This window comes from Salvelinus namaycush, chromosome 2, assembly GCF_016432855.1.
Source record: "Salvelinus namaycush isolate Seneca chromosome 2, SaNama_1.0, whole genome shotgun sequence".
Lineage (NCBI taxonomy): Eukaryota > Metazoa > Chordata > Actinopteri > Salmoniformes > Salmonidae > Salvelinus > Salvelinus namaycush.
In genome coordinates, this window is record NC_052308.1 from 66,595,559 (window position 1) to 66,621,558 (window position 26,000).

The 26,000-nt window shown below is 42.3% G+C and overlaps 1 protein-coding gene across 1 annotated transcript in view; it reads right to left on the minus strand.

Moving 5' to 3' along the window:
* LOC120066515 (trinucleotide repeat-containing gene 6C protein-like) overlaps positions 1 to 22,785 on the minus strand; it is a 72,179-nt gene extending 49,394 nt beyond the window's left edge. The window contains exons 1-3 of the mRNA XM_039017942.1: positions 22,023 to 22,785; positions 2,762 to 2,852; positions 765 to 786 (exon numbers count right to left, since the gene is read on the minus strand). Coding sequence (XP_038873870.1) covers positions 765 to 786; positions 2,762 to 2,815 — 76 coding nt within the window. The 5' untranslated portion in view covers positions 2,816 to 2,852; positions 22,023 to 22,785. The remainder of the gene's footprint in view (positions 1 to 764; positions 787 to 2,761; positions 2,853 to 22,022) is intronic.
* Between the last annotated feature and the right edge of the window lie 3,215 nt (positions 22,786 to 26,000).

Sequence of the window (26,000 nt, forward strand, 5' to 3'; positions counted from 1 at the left end):
CGCATTAACAACAACCCCCTGGCTTATTCACACGCAATGACACACATTCTTCACACACGCTAGACTAATTTGTTGACTAAATACAATAGGAAACGTTTGATGTGGGGGACCGAGCGGCGCAGCGGTCTAAGGCACTGCATCGCAGTGCTAGAGGCGTCACTACAGACACTACAGCTGTATCACAACCGGATGTGATCGGGAGTCGCATAGGGCGGCGCACAATTGTCCCAGCATCGTCCAGGTTAGGAGAGGTTTTGGCCGGGGTAGGCCGTCATTGTAAATAAGAATTTGCTCTTAACTGACTTGCCTAGTTTCAATAAAGGTTAAATTAAAAACGCGCTGAATGGAAACGCATGCAGAAATAGCATACATACTACCGATGTTGAGCACACATGCTGCTGGGAGAGAGCGGAACAAGTCACCATAGAAGGCAAGATGTCCCCTTAAATAATGTCGCCCCTGGAACTGACTGAACTCCTTACCCTCCCAAATCCCCTCCCCACACTGTTAGGAGCTCCCATCTGGGTGCCGTCTTCACAAATCATTGGCCAGCACTGCTGAGCTCAGAGGAGAAGTCATTGTGTATCTATGTGTTAGACGACACTGCGCCTGCTCCTACACAGCCCTTATCTGTATGTATACACCTTTATGGCTCATATGAACTCCCTTAAAATCAGAGCCGATTAGGGCCGTGTGTGTCAATCATTTTCATGTATTTTTAAAAAGCTATGCGGCTATGAGCGGCAGTTAGTCATTCCACTCACCTTTGGTTTTCGTGTCAGCAGCCTAGAAGACACACAGGGAGAGAGAAGTCAACAGCTGTAAACGTAAAGTTGTTTTTGTTCAATGATTCATGTGGAGCTAGCAAAATGGTGTGTCGTAAAAGTTTGTCATTAACTAAAACATTAGTGCATTACAGGAAGGAATGTATGTACTTTTACACAACAGGGAAGGAAACTTTTAAACTCATAATCAAAGTAAACATGAGAAATTATATTCCCAGTAGAACGTCATCACATTGCAGGCTGCCAAATTGGATGCAGCCCACAATCACATATTCATACAACGAATGGGCAAATATCTTAAATGAAAAGCCAATTGAAATTAGTTGAAAATGTAGGGATGTGGGACAGTGAGACATATAACTGGCAAGGTAAAACGCCCCAGTCTTCAAGACCCAAACAGCCCCACCTGGGAAGACGCCTGCTATAAAGTGCCTTGGCACGGCTGCTGGCTAGTGGAAGTGATAATTACAGGCTGTCTGTCTAATCTGTCTGAGTGCAAATGTGTGTGTTAGCAGCTCGATCAATATGGGATGTGGGTCCGATACCGATACCAGGAAGGCAAAGGTCACCGATATACACACCAATATGTTTTCTTTCTTTTAGGAGGCAGAATGAAAAAAATATTTTTCACAAATTTCACTCCAAAGGATTAACAGATAGTCTAAATGATGATTTATTAACTAAATATTAAAATTAACAATATTTAAGAACATTTTATCTGTGGCCTACATAACCACCAAAAAGCCACTACACCCTCTATGAATACAAAAGTAAATAAACTTATTCAGTTGACCTTAGGTACATCTTTAAGTTGTGTCCATCTATGGCAGTGGATAAGAATGCAGAAGTGAAGCACGACAAGCACACTAATATACAACAATGTCTGAAAGAGTTCCTAATGTCACCACTAGATGTCAGCATCTGTATTGAGTAGATTCACTACAGTGCTTTAAACAGTCAAGTAAAGAACCACTGTCAACCTCGCAACAAGAGCTTGTTATGACAAGCACGCGCTAGACGTTCATTCCGAAAATGTTTTCTTACTGAAACAATAATGTGAATTATACTGTTATTCAATACAAAATGTATGTATTTGGCTATATATTTCAACTGCAGATGGCATGCGCTGATGTCTGAAAACACTGGTTTTAGTCACACACGTTCACAGATGTATCACGGATGAGTCAGTGTTCACTTTGGCGCCAGTCCAGTCGCATAAGTAGCACAGATTGCTAGCTAGCTAGCTAGGCTAACTACCTTGCTGGCTAGCTAAGTGAGCATACGATGAGGACAGGGCTCATTGCTTGGTAAAGGGTACTTTTGATTATTTCCTCATTGAAATACGCCGCCGCTGGCTGTGGAAAGCCACCATGCCCACTCTCCCACGTCCTGGCGGGCTGAAGGATGTTCAAGGAGCAGCTCTCAGAGCGCCCCCTTCAGGCAAACATTGAAAACAAATTTGTTCATTCTATGTATATAATATCAGCGCTTTATCTGTGGAATAAAGACAGAAACAAATATTTCTGTGAAAAGGCTAATATCGGCCGATAACGTCGGGTATGTCTCGAGTATGTGTTTGAGCATATCATTGTGTTTTTATATGCCTGTGTGTACAATTGTATGACTGTGCGAATGACGTGTGTCTATGTGCGACAGCAACATCTCCTTGGTTACCAGAGCCAGGCTAGTGTTTCCAACAGAGCAGTGTGTGTAGCTACTGTGCCAGCTCTAATCTGTCTTTAAATAGGGTCCATACACCTTGCAGTGTGCTGCCTGCAGGGTTATAGGCTCCAGGCTAATCCATGAGGTTAAACTAGGGAGGAACTCCCACACTCAGTCATATAGAGACTATACTGAACACACCTACCTGGGGAACAGAGGTGAATGAAGGAGAGGGAGGGAGAAGGTGTAGCCTGATGGAGACGTTTTTCAGAAGGAGGTACTCAGTTTGAGGAGAGAGACGTAACACAACTCACCTGTTTCTGAGCAGCTTCCTTCTTGGTCTTTTCTTGCTTTTTATTTTCTTCCATCAAATGGTTCTCTTCTCGTGTTGTTCGCTTCTTTCAGCTGCAAACAGAAAGGGAGAGGTTTTCAGAACAGGGCAGAGAGGAGCAGCAGGCTTTAAGTTCAGTAACCTAGGGCTACAATTTCCCTTTCATCCGCTTAGAGGTCAATGTCAGAGCTAGCAAGCTTTCTCCAGAGAAGACTTTTAGAAGCCAAGCACATTCAGCATTTCAGAAGTAACACATTGAGTTGCTTCTTAAATGCAATTTCCTTCAAGGCCAGAGAGAGATTGGGGGCGGGGGGGAGCAACGGAGACACCCGGAAACTGACAGAGGGAGAAATGGGGGGGAAGAGATAGAAAAAAAGGAAAGAATGAGAAAGAACAAACTCAAAGCCTTTCCCAAAGTCGGTCTCCAGTGGCCTGCCAAGCAGCCAAAGGAGAGATCAGATAGCTGGAGAGCCTGCGAGAGAAAGTGGTTTATTTAAGCCTTTATTTGTTTTGGCTGAAGTTCGGTGACGGTTCCTGGAAACTATTAAAAGGCATGAGGAGAGGGACTGGGGGAGCCTGTGTGTGTATACGTATGTGTGTGTGTGTGTGTGTGTGTGTGACTAAAGCCTGCTAGTGCCGGTTAGCCATTTCAATCTGGTCAGTGTTGCCAGCTAAGTGCGTGCCACTCAGTGGACATTCTGGTTATTATCTGGTCAATGGGAAAACTCAAAAGTGTGATCAATACTAGACAGCTTCCAACTGACTGGCTGTTCCTCTCACCGCAAATCCAGCCCGTTATCGTGGAACTCTGGGATCTCAACGTACTCTTCAACTCCCTCCACACAAACAAATCGGCCATTGTGCTCTTTCCTCAGCAATAGTAAGGCCATAAACACACATTTTTCTCAGTGCCTGAGTGACTGACACACACCGGAGCTGACCGGAGTTTCTCCAGCCTCAGACAGTGTCCATAGGGGCCTGCACATGAATACATTGATGAATTATCATAATAATGACGGGAGAGTAATGACATGCCCGCCTCCCAGTGTGTTGCCTGTTGGTAGGGGAATGGAACTGTCAATCAGAGTGACAGGCAGAGGCAGGCTGAGAGTGAGTAAATGGTGGGGAGGAGTGTCCATAGGGACAGCCATGTTGAGAGAGAGAGAGAGAGAGAGAGAGAGAGAGAGAGGGGAGAAGGGAGAGGGGAGAAGGGAGAGGGGAGAGGGACCTGTTGCCTCAAGTTAAGGGCAACCAGTGAAGAACAAACACCATTGTAAATACAACCTATATTTATGTTTATTTATTTTCCCTTTTGTACTTTAATGATGTGCACATCATTACAACACTATATATATATATATATATATATATATATATATATATAGACATTCTTTTGGAACTTTTGTGAGTGTAATGTATACTGTTAATTTTTTATTGTTTATGTCACTTATATTTATTATCTATTTCACTTTATATGGTAATGTCAACATGTGTTTCCCATGTCAATAAAGCCCCTTAAATTGAATGGAGAGAGTGCGAGAGAGAGAAATTGGCAGGCATGGCCATTAACTGTCAATCTACAGTACAGCTAGTGTACTGCTTAACAGCAAGGAATACTGACAGAGGCCTTGTCTAGCTGTAATGACTGAGGGAGTACAGTACAACGCACTATCAGCTTCCTATTCATTATAGAGGGAACTGTGTGTGTGGTGCACTAGTATCTAATCAGGCAGAAAGGCTGGTTGATCTCTGCCTGGTAATAAGTAGGAGCTCAATAGTGTCTCCTCTCTCAGACCTGCCTATCAACCAGACCAGCGCTCCTGCACAGCACTAACAATCCAACAACCTCATAGGCTACCACTCCCCCTTCACCCGCCCCCTACTACCCCCTCGACCAATCACAATGCCTGGTCAGTCTAACTGGCATCTCCCCACCACCATCCTCCCTGCTGATATTCCTTGGCACCTGTCCAAAAAGCAGGGGGGGGAAGCTCGCTGGCACTGTTCTGAATGTTGAAATCACCCTCAGAATAGAAAGGGGTGGAAGGAGGGGGAAGGGGACATTGGATCGGGATATAAAAATATCCGGTGGAACCCTTCAAGTGCTGGAATTTTCCGAAAGATAGCCTCCGACTCAGTCCATCTACTGCTTAGTGACTACTAGCCTACCGCTGTCCTAGTTGTTGTTAACATGGGATCTCCCATACAGCCCATCTGGTGGGCCAGCTTATGACTGAGAGGAGACAGAAGCGGGGGAAGAGTTATGACAATAATAGTACACCACGCGTATTTACTTATTGACCTCACTTCCTAGAAAATACACGGTTAAGGAAACGGATGAAGGATGACAGATGGTCTATTTTGGTAGCAGGCTAGTAGAGGTTGATCTAACACACCACGCTGTACAGTACACAACCACCTGACTGTGTTCCTGTATCCAAGATCATAACAAGCCATTGTTCCCTGCTGTGCTGCCCCACTCATCCATAGGAGCAGCATTGAAATCGAAACCTGTGTATTGATGTGTAGCCTATATTTTGGGTAATTACAGGGCTCATCCGTAAAAGAGACATTGGTCTCAGAATGACTTCCTGTCAAAATACAAGGTTAAATGAAACATTTAACCTGCGTGTATGTGATTCCAAAAATATCATGTTACAGATATCCATTTCTGCACTGCAGCAGACAATTTTTTTAATTTTTTAATTTTATTATAAATATCCGTAACATACAATATACTTGCAGTGAAGCCACTCAACTACAGAATACCAGTCATTCAACACACTCCCATTCAGAGCGACACAGAAGCATCCAGGGTCAATGCACTGCTCAAGGGAACGTTGAAAGATCTCCAACGAGCCCAAAAAACGTGAACCTGAACCCTCCAAGATTTCCCCAATGTTCCTCAACCATTCGAGACCCCAACCACAGCCCCAAAAGGAAAAAAATACAATTAATTCCATTCCCCACCCCCAAGAACCCCCCAATGCACCAACAACCAAGAGAATGAACTAAAGAGCAAAATATCCCACCCCCAAAAATAAAAAATAAAGTTAAAACAAAAGGACATCAAGGACAACTAAAATCAAAACAGCAATGCCAACTGTATATGTTTGTGTGCATGTCTGGGACTATTACATGTATGTGTGTGTTCTTGTATGTGTTTATTTGAATGAGAGTGTGTGTATATGCATGTGTACAAACACCTGCACGGCATCAGCCTCAGGCAAGCCGGCATTAGCTGTAAAAACACTGCCCCTCAGTGTCATTCAAATGTACTTTTTATTATGTTTTATTTTTACTTTTACCTTTGACCATCATTCTAACTCCACTCGTCGCCAATTCCACATCCCAAACCTCAGCCCATCCCATCTGTCTCTGCTGGCCACCCACGTCGGGTTTCTACGCAACACATATCTTTCAACTATGCTGTGATGTTTAACGTACAATTTCAAATCTATCTAATCGAATAGAATCCACAAATTGCGAGTTGAAGATAAATACTTTTACTAAGAGTATTAGTATATTAGTAATTGACTGACCCGGTCTCTCCAGATCTCCTAACAGTACTATTTCTAAGGTCAATTTTAGATCAATGCTATGTATTTTCAGCCATTCCTGAACCTGAGACCAGAAACAGGCTACCTGAGGGCAATACCAAAATAAATGGTCTATTGATTCTGTATCCTCACATCAAAATCTGCAGAGCCTCGATGATTTTATGCCCCAAATATTCAACATTTTGTTGGTGGCAAGAACTCAATATAATAATTTTAGCTGAAAAGCACGAAGTCTTGAATCTTGCGTTGTTTTATATATCAACTCATACCATGGAATCGGTACACCAAAAATCTCTTCCCAACTATTTTGCAATATGTATGGCACAGTTGTCAACATCCTGGTCCTCAAATCAAACTGGTATACTTTCCTATTTATGCTATTTTTATTCCTCCTCCAGTTTAGATCCTTTATATTGGGCAGACAGACCAGTTCCCTAACTCCTCCCGTTGCCACCTGCCTCCTCCATTTTTGGGGTAATGCTGTAATCAATTGGTTGTACTCTTGGATTGAGCAGACCTTTCCGTACAATTCTGATTACTCCAAGGACATAACTCTACCATTCCAATTTACAATATCATTTAATAACAAAATACCCTTTTCAAACATCTTTCCCATAAATACTGGTATTTTATCAACCAGCACATTTGAGTTCAGCCATAATATTTTACTATCTTTACAGGGTGATGAAATTGAAATTGTAGCCAGCTCTGCAATGCTTGTTTGAAAAAGAGAGATACTTTGAAAAAAAGTATAATTTTCAATTAATTGAAAATGAGACATGGCAATCTGCACAAAGGCAAAAAGGCAATTTTTAAACAATGGATGAGCTTTTCTTGGTAATCTACTTGAGAACCATTTAGGGTTCAAGTAAAACGTTTGAATAAGTGAAGCTTTTAGAGAGGTTTAGTGCTTTTATATTTAATAATCTCAACCCACCCAATTCATATTCATAATATAGATAGGCACGTTTTATTTTGTCTGGTTTAGCGTCCCAGATAAAGCAAAATATTTTTTGCTCATATGATTTAAAAAACGAATCAGGATTAGGCAGCGCCATAAGTGAGTAAACAGATATGACTAAGGAGTTAATCAGGGCAATTTTTCCATAAATAGACAGGTATTTACCTCTCCATGGTTGCAGGATCTTGTCTATTTTTACAAGTTTTCTATTGAAATTCATTGTGGAGAGCTTATTTATATATTTTGTGATATGAATACCGAGTATGTCTACTTCATCAGCCCATTTTCTAGGTAAACTGCAGGGTAATGTAAAAGCTGTATTTTTTTTAAAGATCCAATACATAATATTGTACACTTATCATAATTAGGTTTTAGTACAGAGAGCACAGAAAAGGTATCTAGATCTTCAATGAGACACTGCAGGGATCTATCTAGCTTGGGGACAGAATAAAAAATTTGAGTCATCAGCATACATGGGCACCTTTGTTTTTAAGCCTTGGATTTCTAATCCTCTAATGTTGTTATTGGATCTGATTTTAATAGCTAGCATTTCGATGGCCATAACGAATAGATATGGTAACAGCGGGCACCCTTGTTTAACCCCTCCTGACAATTCAAAACTCTGAGAAGTAGCCGTTTACTATTTTACACCTGGGGTTGCTATACATTATTTTACCCCATTTTATAAGAGAATTACCGAAATTGAAAAAATTCCAGGCATTTATAAATAAAATCCAGTCTTACTTTATCAAATGCCTTTTCAAAATCTGCTATAAATACCAGGCCTGGCTTTTTAGAGGTTTCATGATGTTCTATTATTTCTAGTAGTTGTCGTATATTATCTCCAATGTATCTTCCATGTAAAAAAATCTGTCTGATGAGGATGAACAATACCTGCTAAAACCCTTTAAATTCTGAGCTCTATACATTTCGCTAGTATTTTTGCATCACAACATTGAAGTGTAAGGGGCCTCCATTTATATAGGAGTAGTTAAAACAATCTAACAATGGATCTTTCGTATATCAAAAAACACCTGATATACCTCTACCGGTATGCCATCAAGCCCTGGGGTTTTTCCAGGCTGAAAGGATTTAACAGCCTCAAAAAGTTATTCCTTCGCACTGATCTTTCTGTACATTTGTTAAATTTTTTAATTGTATATTATTTGGAAAGAATTACTTACCGTAATCTTCATTCAGTGGGAGAGGATGAGACGGAAAGAGAACATCTGCCTAAAATAATTAGCTTCCTCTTAAAATATAATTCGGAGAATCATAGATGACGTCGTCTTCAGTAACGAGTTTCTGCTAATTATTTTTGTTAGCGTTCCTGTATTGGAGATTCAGGAACAATTTTGTGAATTTCTCCATATACCATCCAGTTTGCTTTATTTTTGTAATAGATTACATTAGATCGTTCTTGAATAAGTTCAAGTTCTTTTTGTTTTTCCTCTTACTTATTTTGTATCTCTGGAGTATCATTTGTATTGCTATCTACCTGTACTATTAGTTCAGGGATTTCCCTTGTTAGTCTTGTCTCTTTAGCCAGGAACTGCTTTTTTATTATTGATATTGAATGACCCCTGAAGATACATTTAAAGGTATCCCAAACAATAAGGGGATTTGCTGAACGTATATTATACTGGAAAAATTCAGTTAAAAATGATTTTGTCTTAGTTAAAAATAAGTTGTCCTCCAGTAAACTTTGATTAAATTTACAATATCTCAGTCCACGTGGAAACTCTATAGGACTTTTGTGAATGCCAATTAGATGATCCGATCGCAGAGAAAGAGACAAGAATGTCGTCAAAACGACTAGTCTCTATGTATATCTCACTAGGTCGGGGATTTTTAGTCTCCAAAGATCCACTATTTCTAATGTGTCCATAATATTTGTGATTTCCTTAAGGGCACGGTGATGATAGTTTGTAGAGTGATTACCTTCACGGTCCATTGAGGTACTTAACTATGTTCTAGTCTCCTACCATAATGATTTGATCATTTGTTGGCTGTAAGTTCAATACATTTGAATGTTTTCGAAGAAGTATGGCTCATCCTGATTTGGACCATATAGAATAATGAGCCAAATCACTTTTTCGTTCACTTTCATATTTAAAAGGATCCACCTTCCTTTTTTATTTATTTATTTTTTATTTCACCAGGTAGGCTAGTTGAGAATGAGTTCTCATTTGCAGCTGCGACCTGGCCAAGATAAAGCAAAGCAGTTTGACACATACAACAACAGAGTTACACATGGAATAAACAAACATAGTCAATAATACAGTAGAAAAATCTATAAACAGCATGTGCAAATCAGGTAGGATAAGTGAGGTAAGGCCATAAATAGGCCATGGTGGCGAAGTAATTACAATATAGCAATTAAACACTGCAATGGTAGGGTGTGCAGAAGATGAATGTGCATGTAGAGATACTGGGGTGCAAAGGAGCAAGATAAATAAATAAATACAGTATGGGGATGAGGTAGATTGGATGGGCTATTTACAGATGAGCTATGTACAAGTGCAGTGATCTGTGAGCTGCTCTGACAGCTGGTGCTTAAAGCTAGTGAGGGAGGAAAGAGTCTCCAGCTTCAGAGATTTTTGCAGTTCGTTCCAATCATTGGTAGCATAGAACTGGAAGGAGAGGCGGCCAAAGAAAGAATTGGCTTGGGGGTGACCAGTGAGATAAACCTGCTGGAGCGCGTGCTACGGGTGGGTGTTGCTATGGTGACCAGTGAGCTTAGATAAGGCGGGGCTTTACCTAGCAGAGACTTGTAAATGACCTGGAGCCAGTGGGTTTGGCGACGAGTATGAAGCGAGGGCCAGCCAACGAGAGCATACAGGTCGCAGTGGTGGGTAGTATATGGGGCTTTGGTGACAAAACGGATGGCACTGTGATAGATTGCATCCAATTTGTTGAGTGGAGTGTTGGAGGCTATTTTGTAAATGACATCGCCGAAGTCGAGGATCGGTAGGATGGTCAGTTTTACGAGGGTATGTTTGGCAGCATGAGTGAAGGATGCTTTGTTGCGAAATAGGAAGCCGATTCTAGATTGGAGATGTTTAATGTGAGTCTGGAAGGAGAGTTTACAGTCTAACCAGACACCTAGGTATTTGTAGTTGTATACATATTCTAAGTCAGAACCGTCCAGAGTAGTGATGCTGGACGGGCGGGCAGCGAACGGTTGAAGAGCATGCATTTAGCTTTACTTGCATTTAAGAGCAGTTGGAGGCCACGGAAGGAGAGCGAATCATTCCTGACTATTTGCACATTCAAATCGAAATTTTTGTTCGTTAATATCACCACACCTTTTGAGTTCCTTTGTCCATGACAGAGAATTATTTCACCACCCCATTCCTTTTTCCACGCAACTTCATCTAAGGATGTAGAGTGAGTTTCCTGTAAGTTTCCTGTTATATTCCTTTTCTTTTAGCCATGTAAAGACAGATTTTTTTAATAATCTGCTAAACCGTTATAATTATAACTGGCTATACTTATTTCACCCCTTACCATAACTAGATACTATTCTTAGTCTAAATTGACCATAATTAGTGCTTGTAAAGTTATTGCCATCAGAGGTATTATGATGGTCAAAACTAGAGCTTTCAAATGTCTGATATTTAGAATTCAAGAAATAGGTTCAAGCAATATTTGTTTTATTCCCTTGCCTGTGAGCCAAGGCCATAGTTGTTATAAAATTAAGATTTGTTTGTTACAATATATAATTACAAGATATTATGTGTGTAGTAAATCTGAGTCGGTTGATGTGTATGATATTGGATGTGATTTAGTGAGAGTGTGTACGATGTCTGTATAAGAATAAGACTATAATGTGTGATGTCCAAATAAAAAAATAACTCCACCAATTTGCATGGTTGAGTGTCTATGTGTGTAACATGTAGTGCGTATATCCTTAATATTCATGATAATTGTAATCCATATCGTATCACCGTCATAATTACATCATAATTACCTTTATCATTGAAAAACACATCCCAGCATTTCCATAGCAATTGACGTTTCACATGGTCATGAAAGAGACTTTGCATTACTCTAGAGATGGCTTCACTACAGTACAAATGTTGTGAGCTTATATAAACTTGTAGACAAATGCAGAAGACAAACAATAAACACATTAAATTATTAAACAGTTTGACAACAGAGAGGAAGAGAAGAGAAAGAGAGAGTGAAGAGAGCGAGATCGTGTGTGTGTATGTATAAGCGAGCCTGTAATTAAGTACGTGTGTTCATATACACTTCATGATGTTGAGATATTTTTACAGTTCCCATACTTTCTTTTTTTGGTAATCTGAAATTGAGATACTGTAGAATTTAGTACGGCCATGGTGTTATGGAGCTGTCTCGAAATAGCTGTCCATCTACAAAGAGTTTGTCCACAATGAGAAAGGCACGCTTACCCTTCTCCCTTTGTTGCCTTCGTACCGGATACAGTCTCTTACGACGTTCGTTTATCTCCCTTGGGAAATAATTTATTGTTATTGTGCTGAATGTGCCCTGCTGCCCTTCATAGAAATAGATTCAATATAACGGTCATCCCCATTCAAGTCAATGTTCTACTCGTCTGGTCTGAGCCAGAGATTTAACATGACAGCACAGTGCCAGTGCTCTGTCCCTAACAGAGTCTTAGTGTTGTTACTGTCTCACACTAAACCCAAAGTAGTTGCCATTCAATCTAAATCCTAGAAAGCACAGTACAATTTGAAGACTTAACTAGCAGCTGGGCCTAATCCGAAAAGAGCCAAAAAAGCAGCATAATTGTGCCGACTAAGACAAGAGACAGTACTGCATCCAGCTACGACACTGAAGCAACCGCTCTGTCTGCTCCAGGAGTTCCTCCTCACAGGAGTTCCCTCCAGAGAGAGCACAGACTCGCAAGGGGTGGTGGTGAGCATGGTGCCCTGCTTCTCACTTCTAATTACCCTCAAGGAAGCCAGGTGAGAGGAGAGGGGAAGAAAAGGAGAAAAGCAAAAGGGGATGAGAGAATGAAAAGCGAGAAAGAGAGAAATGTACAGTAAAGGTCGTCAAATAGCATAGTTGTCCCATGACAGAATGAGAGAGAAAGAGACAGGAAGCAAGCAATATAGCGATACAGACAGAGAGGGCACCAGTTTAGGGGAAATGACAAGGGCAGTGTGACTGTGCCCTTGTGTCCCTGCCCGTCTCCACTGAGCTGCTGACACCGTCACCCCCAGAGTCAGGCTGACACGTTGGGTTGGCTGGGGATCAAGTTACACCTGCCTGACAGAGGCACTCCACACAGAGAGAGACTAGCTGACACACTCAAGTGAAGCAGTGCTCTCTGAACCTGGTTGGCACTCCAGTCTAATAGGCCTATAGAGTGTCATATGCCTGTGTTATATACTGTGGAAGACCTATAGCCTAGATACATGTAAACTCAGCAAAAAAAGAAACGGCCCTTTTCAGGACCATATCTTTCAAAGATAATTTGCAAAAACCCAAATAACTCCACAGATCTTCATTGTAAAGGGTTTAAACACTGTTTTCCATGCTTGTTCAATGAACCATAAATAATTCATGAACATGCACCTGTGGAACGGTCGTTAAGACACTAACAGCTTACAGATGGTAGGCAATTAAGGTCACAGTTATGAAAACTTAGGACACTAAAGAGGCCTTTCTACTGACTCTGAAAAACACCAAAAGAAAGATGCCCAGGGTCCCTGCTCATCTGTGTGAACGCGCCTTAGGCATGCTGCAATGAGGCATGAGGACTGCAGATGTGGCCAGGGCAATGAATTGCAATGTCCGTACTGTGAGACACCTAAGACAGCGCTACAGGGAGACAGGATCGACAGCTGATCATCCTCGCAGTGGCAGACCACGTGTAACAACGTCTGTTGTTGAATCTGATGTTCATACAAATATTTACACATGTTAAGTTTGCTGAAAATAAACGCAGTTAACAGTGAGAGGACATTTCTTCTTCTGCTGAGTTTATATCGCCTTTCCCCATGTTTTTGGATTACACACCCTTTGTACATATAGATTGATTTGCTTAGCCACTTTATAGCACACCTCTAACAATTGTTTATGGATAAAAATAGTAGCAGTGTTGAGCATTCAAAGGCATTGCAAAGGTTTCCTTCCATCTGTGAGCTGTATATAAACTCTGCATGACCAGAATCAAAGCAGACAGAAAGCATAACAGGGAGGAAAGACTTTTATGGTCTGTGAGGATCCTGCTACACAAAAATAGCAGCGCTTGTTAAGAGGGACTAACTGGTGTGTGTGTGTGTGTGTGTGTGTGTGTGTGTGTGTGTGTGTGTGTGTGTGTGTGTGTGTGTGTGTGTGTGTGAGATGCACAGCGGCACAGGGAGTCAGATGTGTTCACAGAGAGATGCTGGAGCTGCTGCTCACACCGGGGAGGAAGAGAGGAAAACCGGAGGATGAAAAGAGAGGCAGAGCAACACCAATTAAGAACGACAGCCGTCGGGAGAGGGAGATAGGGCAAGAAGAGACGAGAGAGAGGGGGGAGAGCATCTGTGAAGGGAGAGGGAAGAGAGAAAGCTCACTGGGGAGCAGAGGAAAAACGCAAAACGCAGCAGGATAGAGGAAGGCGAGAGAGAGAGATATGGAGAAAAGAGAAGCTTAATAATATCCATGCACCTTGGGTGAGCAAGCGAGGAGAGCCAGAGGAGAAGAGGGGGCTATAGCAGGGGGGAGAGAGAAAGAGAGAGACAGTCAGGCTTGGGCAGTGTGCAGAGCAGAACTAGACGTCCCTGACACAGAAACAAGGTTGCCGTGATGGCCGCAAGGCAAACAGTGCTGCTGCGTGTTCTGGAGCCCTTCCGGCTAACACTGCCACTGTACGAACGAACGACGGAGCAAAGCCATGGCGGATGAGGAAGGGAAGAGAGGGGGGTGAAGCCACCACAGTCTCCATCCCCCTTCCTTTTGCTTTCCTGCAGCCAGGCATTAGGAAAGCCACAGCTCTCCTGAGCCCTTTCACACGGCCATTATCCAGGACGGCTACCAACAACCTGGCTGGAGAGTAATAATCCCACAGCCACCATTAAAGACTGAGGAGACTAGTGTAATCTTAGGCTGTGTCCAAAATGGCACCCTTTTCCATATAAAGTGCACTGCTTTTGGCAAGCTCTGGCAATAGCCTTAGTCTAGTTCAGTTTTAAAGGATCAGTCAGCAGTTAATACATACATTTTTGGATTTATAAATGAATGATATGTACCCATTGACTGTGGAAAAAATAACTTATAAATGCCTCATGCGCTTAGTTTAACTGCCGTACCACATCAGAATCAAAAATAGGCTTGTTTTAATCCAATGTTCGTAAACAAAGTAAATGTAAACACTATTTAGCTTCAAAACATGCACAGAAATATACATTTTTAAATCATGGATGGTCAGTACTTGCATCCATAGCCCGGTCTATGAATTTGAGGGTGGTTACATTTCTCCAGCCCCATCCCTCAGCTTTTTACCGAAACAGTGGTGGGGAGTTGGCTTTGTTATCGTTTCAATTGCTCATTGCCGCTTTAATGCTGATGGACGGGAAAACACGCCTGTAAATTCCCCAACTGAAGTAATAAAAACAGTGTGTCAATCTCAGTTTTGGAGCATTCTGCTCATTCCAGTCACCAGTGCACTGCTGCTTTAAAGCCAGGTGGAGATCAGCATGTGGAAATATGCCGCCTGCTCTTATGAGTGGGAACAACAGCCATCTCAACTATGCTGCTGGGCTGACTCAATGAATGGAAAAGAGGGGGGCGGTTTTCATGCTCTTGGTTGCTGGCGGCGAGAGCCCAATGAAAGCTAAGAATAAAACTCCTTTTAAGTTTTCATTTAGAAATTATTAGTCGTCAATGTCGTCCATAGCTGCTTCCTCACCAAGTCGACAGGGAACTTTTGTTCTGGCAGTTCATTAGGTAAAGAAATCAAACTTCAAGTTGATAAAAAGCTTCTGTTGTGCCAAAGGCTCTCGACTATTGAGCATATTGCAGTGTATAGAGACGGCACGGAGAGTCTGTCAGTTTCTATACTTTTATTTATTTAACGAGACAAGTCAGTTAAGAATAAATTCTTATTTACAATGACAGCCTACCCCTGCCAAATCCTCCCCTAACCTCGGACGACGCCGGGCCAGTCACGGGATCGAACCAGGGTATGTAGTGACGCCTCGAGCACTGCCTTAGACCGCTGCGCCACTCGGGAGCCTAAAGGACAAGGCTGTCAATGGCTGCGTTTAGACAGGCAGCCCAAATCTGATATTTTCCCCCACTAATTAGTCTTTTCACATCAGATCTTTTTCAGAGCTGATCTGATTGGTCAAAAGGAGAGAAAAAAAGATCAAATTGGGCTGCCTGTCTAAAAGCAGCCTAAGCTGCCAGAGAAATGTGGATTGTGGACTATGAACCCGACAATAAGGAAAAGTACCCTAGTACTTTTTTCTAAGGCTGAGAAGAGTTACATGACCATAACGGTAATTGAGAAAAGCTCTTAGTAGAGCACTGTACTCTGATAACCTGTACTTTAGCTGGGTTGACAAGCCACATAGGCCACTGAAGAGGTGAGAGAAAAGTGGCTTCATTTGTGAGACAGTCATTCTACATTTTTTCCCCCCACCTTTATTTAACCAGGTAGGCCAGCTGAGAACATGTTCTCATTTACAACTGCGACCTGGCCAAGATAAAGCAAAGTAGTGCGGCAAAAGCAACAGAGTTACACATGGGATAAACAAACGTACAGTCAATAATACAATGGAAAATCTGTGTACAGTGTGAGCAAATTAAGTAAGGAGGTCAGGCAATAAATAGGCCAATAGGGGCAAAGTAATTTCAATTTAGCAATTTACACTGGAGTGATATATGTGCAGATGAGGACGTGCAAGTAGAAATACTGGTGTGCAAAAGAGCAGAAAAACAAAACAAATATGGGGATGAGGTTGGTAGTTGGTTGGATGGGCTATTTACAGATGGGCTGTGTACAGCTGCAGCGATCGGTAAGCTGCTCTGACAGCTGACGCTTGGAAGGAACTGGAAGGAAAGGCGGCAAAAGGGGGTGTTGGCTTTGGGGATGACCAGTGAAATATACCTGCTGGAGCACGTGCTACGAGTGGGTGTTGCTATGGTGACCATTGAGCTGAGATATGGCGGAGCTTTACCTAGCAAAGACTTATAGATGACCTGGAACCAGTGGGTTTGGCGACAAATATGTAGCGAGGACCAGCCAACGAGAGCATAGAGGTCGCAGTGGTGGGTAGTATATGGGGCTTTAGTGACAAAACGGATGGCACTGTGATATATTGGATGCAGTCTGAGTAGAGTGTTGGAGGCTATTTTGTAAATGACATCAATGTAAATGACATTGATGTACACAGAGAAAAGAGTCGGCCCGAGAATTGAATCCTGTGGCACCCCCATAGACTGCCAGAGTTCCGGACAACACGCCCTCCGATTTGGCACACTGAACTCTGAGAAGTAGTTAGTGAACCAAGCGAGGCAGTCATTAGAGAAACCAAGGCTGTTGAGTCTGCCGATAAGAATACGGTGATTGACAGAGCCAAAAGCCTTGGCCAGGTCGATGAAGACGGCTGCACAGTACTGTCTTTTATCGATGGTGGTTATGATATCGTTTAGGACCTTGAGTGTGGCTGAGGTGCACCAGCTCGGAAACGAGATTGCATAGCAGAGAAGGTACGGTGGGATTCGTTTGTTCTGTTTGTTCACTTGGCTTTCGAAGACTTTAGAAAGGCAGGGCAGGATGGATATAGGTCTGCAACAGTTTGGGTCTAGAGTGTCTCCCCCTTTGAAGAGTGGGATGATCGCGCCCGCTTTCCAATCTTCAGGAATCTCAGACAATACGAAAGAGGTTGAACAGACTAGTAAATAGGGGTTGCAACAATGGCGGTGGATAATTTTCGGAAGAGAGGGTCCAGACTGTCTAGCCCAGCTAATTTGTAGGGATCCAGATTTTGCAGCTCTTTCAGAACATCAGCTATCTGGATTTGGGTGAAGGAGAAGCGGGGGGGCTTGGGCCAGCCGTAGAGAAATGCTTATTGAAATTCTCAATTATCGTGGATTTATCAAGGTACGGGAGTTACCCCATAAGTAGTTTAATACAAAAGCTGTTTGTCATTTAGTGCAGTGTGCAACTCATGGAAATCTATGACGTCTTGTAAGATGCTGAGAAAAACAGCTAACTTGTATGTAGGCTAAATGCAAACATAGACTCCAACCTGAAATGCAAGCCAATGTTACTTCAACTCAAGATAGAGTGTAACATTGGCTGGTTGACAACAGTGCTGGGGCAACCTTTACAAACTCAGCTTTTGTTAATGTTATGAGGTTGTTTTTATTACTTCATCAAGATAACTACACAGATCAAGAAGTTTATCAGGACCAAGACGAATGGGAGTCCAGGACAAGCTGCAAAGCACCAAGCGAAGACTCCAGTATCTACTATTTAGGCATTGCAAAGCCTCGAGGACTCAACGAAATGAAACCGACAGAAGAAAAAGGCAAACAGTTGGTCTCCTGAATGGAGCCAGTTGACTACATTCCCTCAAGGTTGCTCTGACATTGACTGTCTGCCTTTCACTGCTGCCAACCACAGCAGAGAGACAGGATCTGTCAAAAGAAAAAAAAGCAGAAAGCACAACAGTCTGAGAAAGAGGAAAAATAATATAGCTCAGATCTGATATGTTTGATGCTGCGAGGAGAGAGACTGGGGGGGTCTGAACTTACTAATGCCTTCATGAAATGGCTGATAAGATAGATGGGAAATTGAGCTAATCTGCAATAGGACAATCAGGCCATCTTATCAAGGTACTGAAGTTACCTCATAAGTCGTTTATTGCAAAAAATGTTTGGCATTTAGTGCAGTGTTCAACTCATGGAAATCTATGACGTCTTGTAAGATGCTGAGAAAAACAGCTAACGTGCATGTAGGCTAAATGCAAACATGGACTCCAACCTGAAATGCAAGCCAATGTTGAAATATTTTTCCATTCAAAAGTGAAGTGCACAAACAAGTTCTCAATTGCCATGTGTAATAAAGCACTGTCAACACTACGCAGTCAAACTATGCCAAGTATGAATGCCATTCATTTCACTGGGCTGATTTAAAAACATTTTTTTTACATTGAACCTTTATTCAGATGTGAGTGGGGATTTTGGCAGGTATGTTCAAAATAAACAAAGTCTCAATCTGACCTGGAAAAGCCTTAGCCTTAGCACATGTGACTTATCCCACAGCATGTAGCCTAATATAACTTAGTTATCCACATAACGGCAAAACAAGCATTGGCTATCCCAGAGAATTTTTAAGAGTAAGTAAATTGTCATTACATTGTCTAATAGTCTGACAAACAGTACGATAAGTTCAGGTTCTCACTGTCCTCGACATGTTATGATGCCTCTCCTCACGTCTCTCCAATTAGCCAACATAACGGGGAGGCGGGAGAGGGAGGCCCCCACCGGCCCCCGCCTCGACTGGACATTCCCCTAGATTGCTGCCAGACAGTTCCTGCCTGGGCTCCCCCTCCCGACCCCTGCCAGGCACTCCCCTCTAACATGGACCGGACGTGCACAGGCAGGCTGCACCATCGTTAGTTACAGCCTTCTACATTATGGGTCCTGGCCGATCGACCTCACCCACACCATCCACATAAGCAACGGTTATGGCACTGGGGCCCTTGGGGGAGGGGGGGATATTTCCATTTCCCACTTTCAACCTCTCCTGGCCTCACACACGAGAGGCCGACCCCCCTTGAAGTAATGACATATTGATTTTGTTTACTTTCAAGGAAGACTGCCTTAGTAGGAACTGACAAGTGTTGGCAGGAAAATAACTAAAAACTAGCCGCCACCGTCCACCCCATTGAAAGATCTTCAATTCATTCCAATTTTGATTACATTACACCAGTCAGACAACAGCTGTTTGGCCCAAGCTTTACCCCGGGATTTATAAAGAACACCACACTGCTATAGGATAATGGGTTTGGCAGAAGCCCTCATTGAATTACGTTGATTTCACTGTTGATGCCCCTCTACCGCCAGCCACTGACCAGCCTCAGCCATGATGGCCCCTTGGCACACAGAGAGAGCATGTCATCCATCAGGACTGGGTTGTTGTTTTTTGTTTTAAAGGCTCGTAATCGGCAGGCTTAGTATTGCAGCGGTGCGCGGCAGCCTGGGCGAGACTGAGATCAGTGTGGGATGTGGATGGATGGATAGACTGAGGCAAATGACACCCCGTGGGTTTGCCTACTCTGCTCATGATGTTTTGTCTGCAAGGCTGTTGAGGACGTCGATGGAGAGAATCCAAAACGGCTTGTGTTCTTACATCCGCCTCAGGCAGCCTTCACTCTAATTTCAAACAAATGATCCTTCTGAACAGGAGATAAGGAAGGGTTTTGGTGTAGTGTTGCTAGGCAGCCATCCCTCGGCTCCTTTACAAGACTCTAATCAAAACAAACGTGTCGTAATCAGTCCGGGAATGAAACAGCTCCCTCTCCAGTTCCATGCATATTTCATTCCCTAAGCACAGCTCTACATTGTTTTATAACATCAAAACTGTCAAGTCAAATATTTTAATAAAGAACGCTTTTATTCATGAAATAAATAAAAATTGTAACTGAAGGCAAAACAATACCTGTAGGTTACAGGAATGTCATAAGTAGCCAACATCCTCATCATGTTAATACAACATGCCCAGTCAGTCCCTACACTGCCCCTTCCTTCCCCATTGCCCTATCACCTGCTGTTGTCTGGAGAGGGTAATGTGTCCGCATGTCTCCAATCCCAAACAGTTTATACATATATTATGACAACATTGTGACTTTTTTCGTTTCGGTTTTCAGCAAGGGTTTTCCCCCAGCTGTTCGCAGAGCCGAAGTCTACGCCCCATCGCCGGTCAACAGTAGGGATGCTTCAAATAAGTGTCTGTTGTCCATAAACGATGTTCGGTGCAGTATTTTCTCAAAAAACACTTGAGAAATACTGCACCAAACATCTTAGTTAGATGTCAAATTAAAGTGACTAAGATCTCCTTGGAAAAAACATACACATTTGTGAAAGATTTGTTGAGTTATCCTAGATTAATTCGTAATTCGACTATTTTAAGGAATTGTATACTGGTTACGGCATCTCCAGATGGACAAAGAGTACTATTGTAGCTTTTTCTCATTTTTCAAGCGAAGGTATTTTAAGGGAGTATGCGAGCACACTCGTTCAGCCAGCTGAACCGAAGCATGCAGAAACCCTAAGCCACCAAACAGTATGGCAACCGACATAACTCCCCTTCACCAGCGACTGGCTTCCCCCCCACCCCTTTTTCACATCCACTGAGTACATACAGACCCCTAAAACGTCTTTACAATTTTCCCATCCCCTCCCCCTTGAATGCCCCCTGCAGGGGGGTTGAACAGGGTTGGCAAATGAGGGGGGGGCAGTCCCCCTGACCCTGGGAGAGAGGAAGGTTGCTGGGGTGGAGGGTTTGGGTGCTGTCAGCTGGGCGTTGCAGGGTGGAGGGAGAGGGGAGGCACCTTTACAAACTGATTAAGAACTGCAGCGCATTAACCAACTGGCAGCCAGAGCCTTCAGATTGACATTAATGGTCACACTCCTCCCGGTAAGCACGTTAAGCATACTATATACCCACCATGTCCCCCACTCCCGGTCTCTCTCACTGCTCGCTATGCATTTCATTATTGCCCCACTGGTGTCTGACGATTGAGATAAGATGGGGGTGGGGACTATAGGATCTACTCCACCACTTTGGTACGGGAGGATGCATACGGATAGCAGGGGGAAAGCGACAGTTCAATCACAACTCATACCTTCCTCTACTGTATGAAAAGGGGGTAGTGATGTCTAACAAATAAACAAACACTGCCCAGTGCAGTCCACATTATTGTAGCAATTTGATGGAATGGAATCAGAGGAATAACAATGAAAGGTCTCAAATATTATGGTGTGTGGGGTCTGCCTTTAGCCTACATTTCAAGATCAATATGACACAATCAACTGACTTGACATGGAAAGTATTCCCACTTCAAGAAAAGCTGCTCAGTTCCTACAACACACATGTATTCGCTAGAATCAGGAGAGCCAGTCCATTCCAGTGCCATTTCGACCACTAATTAGATTATGATATAATCTGCCTCTGGTGTTCCTGGTTTGCGATTCTGAACACAAAACCCTCGTGCATTTCCATCCAAACCCATGGATAAATCATGGTTTGTATTTTAGAGAAGACAACCCCTGTCAATAACAGCTAACGTTACTAACGAGTTCTCATCAAATTCTTTATAACCGTGAAACTAAGCTGATCAGCAATGCGCGTTACCCTTTAGTTATATTTAAAGCTTCAGATAATTGGTATCAAGTCTTATCAGCCTAGCTACTATCATTTACATTGGCTCGTTGACTAAAGCAAAATAAATACTGACTAGGCTCGATGTAATTTCATGGTGGTAGGAATTTAACTTGCCATCTAATATAGCTGACGTTACCCTTTCCCATAATGTATTGCTATAATTCATCAGCTAATACAAGTTAGTAAATAAAAGCAACGTAACTATGAAAACTGGAAGAGTAGAAAAACGAACGGTAGTGTTAGTGCTCGAGTCACATAATAATAGAACACAATGTATGGGGCTCGAGCTGGTGTGACGCCGCTTGTCAAACAAGCTGTGGTTGGATTTCAATAAAGTATTCCTTACCTTGCGTAATCACACGTTGAGCTTTGGCAGCTTTCAATACAGAGTTGGTGCATGACAGAGAATGATGCAGAAAAGCATTCTGCTGTGCCTTTTCCGAAAAATACCCGTAAATGACAAATCAGGAATTCAGTCTTCGCAGTTATCCAGCTAGCTAGCATTAGCCAAGTTCAGCTCTCCTGCTGCAGGGGCTTACTGACTGGATAACTGTTTGAGCAGCTTAACAAAAAATACCGAGATCGATACTTGGAAAAACACACAGTAAGAACTTTGTATTTTAGCGCAACGATGCACTAAAAGTAAAACTTTCGCAACAAAAAAACATGCTAAACGTTAAAGTATCACGATATAGAAAAAAAGCAGCAAGACGAAAAAGCAAGAGAAACAATTCCGATTCGAAAAGTAGCGGAGTTAAGGTTAGCTAGTTGGCATTAGTCATCGACTGTTGTAAGGAGTAATTTGCAAATGAAAGTAAATAGGCAGATTTCACTAAATTGTCGACGAAAATGGCTAGCTAGCTAGGAAACTTGGGTTAAAGTGCAAAATGAAATAATTTGTGTTTAGGCCGCTAGCTGAGGAGCTAGCAGGTTAGCAACAACATCTGACCGACGACCTTGCTACTACGAATGCAAATTGAAAAACGAATCCAAGAAAATACATTCTCGAAAAATCCAAATGTAGGAGTGGACAGTCATAATGCGTTCAGTGAGCTCTCGTTGACAGCGTTCTTGCAGCCATTTTGTTCAAACTAAGACCGCTCGCTCTCTCCTCTGAGCAGAAATAATGTAGGAAGTGGCCCCCATGCCCAAGCAGCCAATCCACGTGATCTCCCACTAACAACACAGCATGATCCAGCCCCGTCGTACCCTTGACAATGGCAGTCTGATTTGCTCAGTAGAATAAATGATGGACAGGCAGATACAGAGGATGATAAAATAGTGCATATCTTATTTGCAGCCTACCTTGGGCACTCTTCGGTTGCATTTGTGTGGTAAATGTGTGGTAATCACTACCATATAGGTTATTTCTGTAGGCCATGTACATCACCAATATGTTTATATTTATGGCAATGCAAAATAACACATTGAGTTCTGTGAATAAAAGACTAAATAGTTTCAGTAATGTATCAACATAGTATGTGATTAGTTTGCAAATTAGAAGTTTATGCAAGAAGAATAAATATTTTTACAAGGGCCCTTGATTCTATCACACAACCTTCCTCAAAATCTTGAAGTCACATGAAGTCCACCAAGAAGGAGCATATTTAAATTCCAGACTAATTAACAATTGGTTGATGAAGGACGACTATTCCCCTTGTTCTGCTTCTCAGATTCAAGAAAGGATTCTGGCCCCAACTCATTCTCAATGCCTCTTTTCTTATGGAAATGACCATGCATCGTGCAGTATGCACACAGTGGGAATAGGTCAAAGTTGTGGTCCACAAAGGGGAGAACTGACCAGTGAGAACAGCCTAGACTAGACTGCACAGCCCCATAGATCACAGCAGAGACTGTCAATGAGAAAGCCAGAGCCCAGACAAAGTTTCTTCCTATTCAAGGCAAGCTGCCCAAAGCTATTGCGAAAGCCAACTCTAGCTGAATGGGAAAAACAGCTGTTTAAACTTGGGGGTTAAGGGAGGTGAGCAGAGAAGGCTGCATTCCTTGGAGTTTTCATGTGATAACAAACTTGTAATACTGCCACACACACAGTGAGCTCCAAAAGTACAACTATGAGGTTAAAGTACAGACTGCCAGCTTTAATTTGAGTGTATGTTCATCCATATTGGGTGAACAGTTTAGAAATTATAACCCTTTTTGTACATAGTCCCCCCCATTTTTGGGGACCAAAAGTATTCTGACAAATTCACTAATATGTGTATTAAAGTAGTAAAAAGTTAAGTATTTGGTCCCATATTCATAGCACGCAATGACTACATACATCAAGCTTGTGACTACACATTTGCTGGATGCATTTGCTGTTTGTTTTCGTTATGTTTAAGATTATTTTGTGCCCAATAGAAATTCATTGTAAATAATGTATTGTATCATTTTAGAGTCAATTTTATTGTAAATAAGAATATAATATTTTCTAAACACTTCTATATTAATGTGGATTCTACCATGATAATGTGGATGCTACCATGAATCCTGAATTAATTGTGAATAATGATGAGTGAGAAAGTTAGACGCACAAATATCCTACCCCCAAGACATGCTAACCTCTCACCATTACAATAACAGGGGAGGTTAGCATTTGGGGGGGTATGATATTTGTGTTGGCGTAGATGTCAGTGTCACTGTCCCAATACTTTTGGAGGTCACTGTATATACTGTAGGTAGGTGTGAGGTTATTTACGTTACAATACTGAACTTTTGTAGAGTGCATTTTGCAAGCACCTGCCAGCATCAGAGCAAGCCTGCCATCCAGGCAGGATAATGCAGAACTAACATCCACGTTTGCAGAACTCTCATCACCAATTCTGTGACCTCACAAGTCATTAGTGCACTTTAAAAAGAGAGATGGAGATCTATGCCCCCACATAGGACACCATCACATCTCCCACTGTAACAGTGAGTGGCAAATAGATGGACGTGAATACTGAGAAGAACAAAAGGGTAAACAATTGACATCTATTCTGAGTTTACATCCCAAATGGCACCTTTTTCCATACATAGTGCACTACTTTTGACCAGAGCCAGTCAAAAGTAGTGCACTACATAGGGAATAGGGTGCCATTCGGGACAATACATAATCAGTAACGCATTTTTTTTTTTAGGTGTCTCGGATTATTCTTTGACTTGGGCCAATTTCCCTAATTGCTTTCACATTTAAGATAGCCGTCTGATGGAGTGGCGGCAATGAGAAAGGTCTGGTTGATATTCTGTTAAGAGGAAATCCAGACGTGAGGCGAGGCGGACGGACTGCGGCGCTGGCAATCACTCACTTTCTCCTCTCCTGGGATACTCCTCTCCTCCGTCTTTCCCTTTCTTTCTTTTCTTCGTTTAGGCGCCCTGTGCGCATGTCTTTTGTTTTAATTCCAGTTCAATCATGAGTGCGTTCCACAGAAGGTTTTAATTTCATGCCTGCCGTAAGATCTTGCTAGCAGAGAGACACTCCCACACACAAGTTACTGTATATCTGCGCACACACACTATTGTGGCTACGGTGTACATGTATATCTGATTCATGTGCTTTGGCAACAGTTTAACATTTTTAACATTTTATACTTTAAGCATGCTTGCCATGAGGGGAAGTATCACTCCCTTCTGAAACATTTATAGACAGTCAAAACTGAGACAGACACATAATCAGGAACCAATTGTACAAAGCGAATCTCAATAGGTTTGGCATTTCTTTAAGAAACAGACAGACATATTCCATGTGTTATGATGATGAAGAATACTAGCCTGGTCCCAGATCGGTTTGTGCTGTCTTGCCAACTCCTATGGTCATTGGCGAGCTTAACATTGAAGTTGTCAAGCCCACAGAAACAGATCTTGAACCAGGTCAGAAGAATAGTACATCTAAATGACAATCCAGCTTTTCCAACAGTCTACAATTTAGCAGTTCTCATAACACTTAAGACCCTTTCCCAATTTCAGTTTATTGCCTTATCTTGTGGAATTAGGAATTAACAAAATAAATATGACCGGGTGAGAACCCAAACAATTCACTGAACGATGAGCCAAAAAGTGGATCTTTGTTTAGACTCCCTCCCTTGTCATTACGTCTGAAAATGGCACCCTATTCCCTATATAGTGCACTACTTAGTATTGTAACTAATGCACTATATGCAGTAGACAGGGAACCCATCACTGGTTCCCTGTCTGGTGCAGAATGATAGATGATAGGCCAGGTTTTTGGTATTGATCATGAATCCTGAATCATCCAGTCTGGAGATTATGCCTAGGAGTAATCAAAATGCAGACAGTGGCTGCCGCTCCGTTCAAAGTGACATTTCCAAAGGCATGACTTGACGTA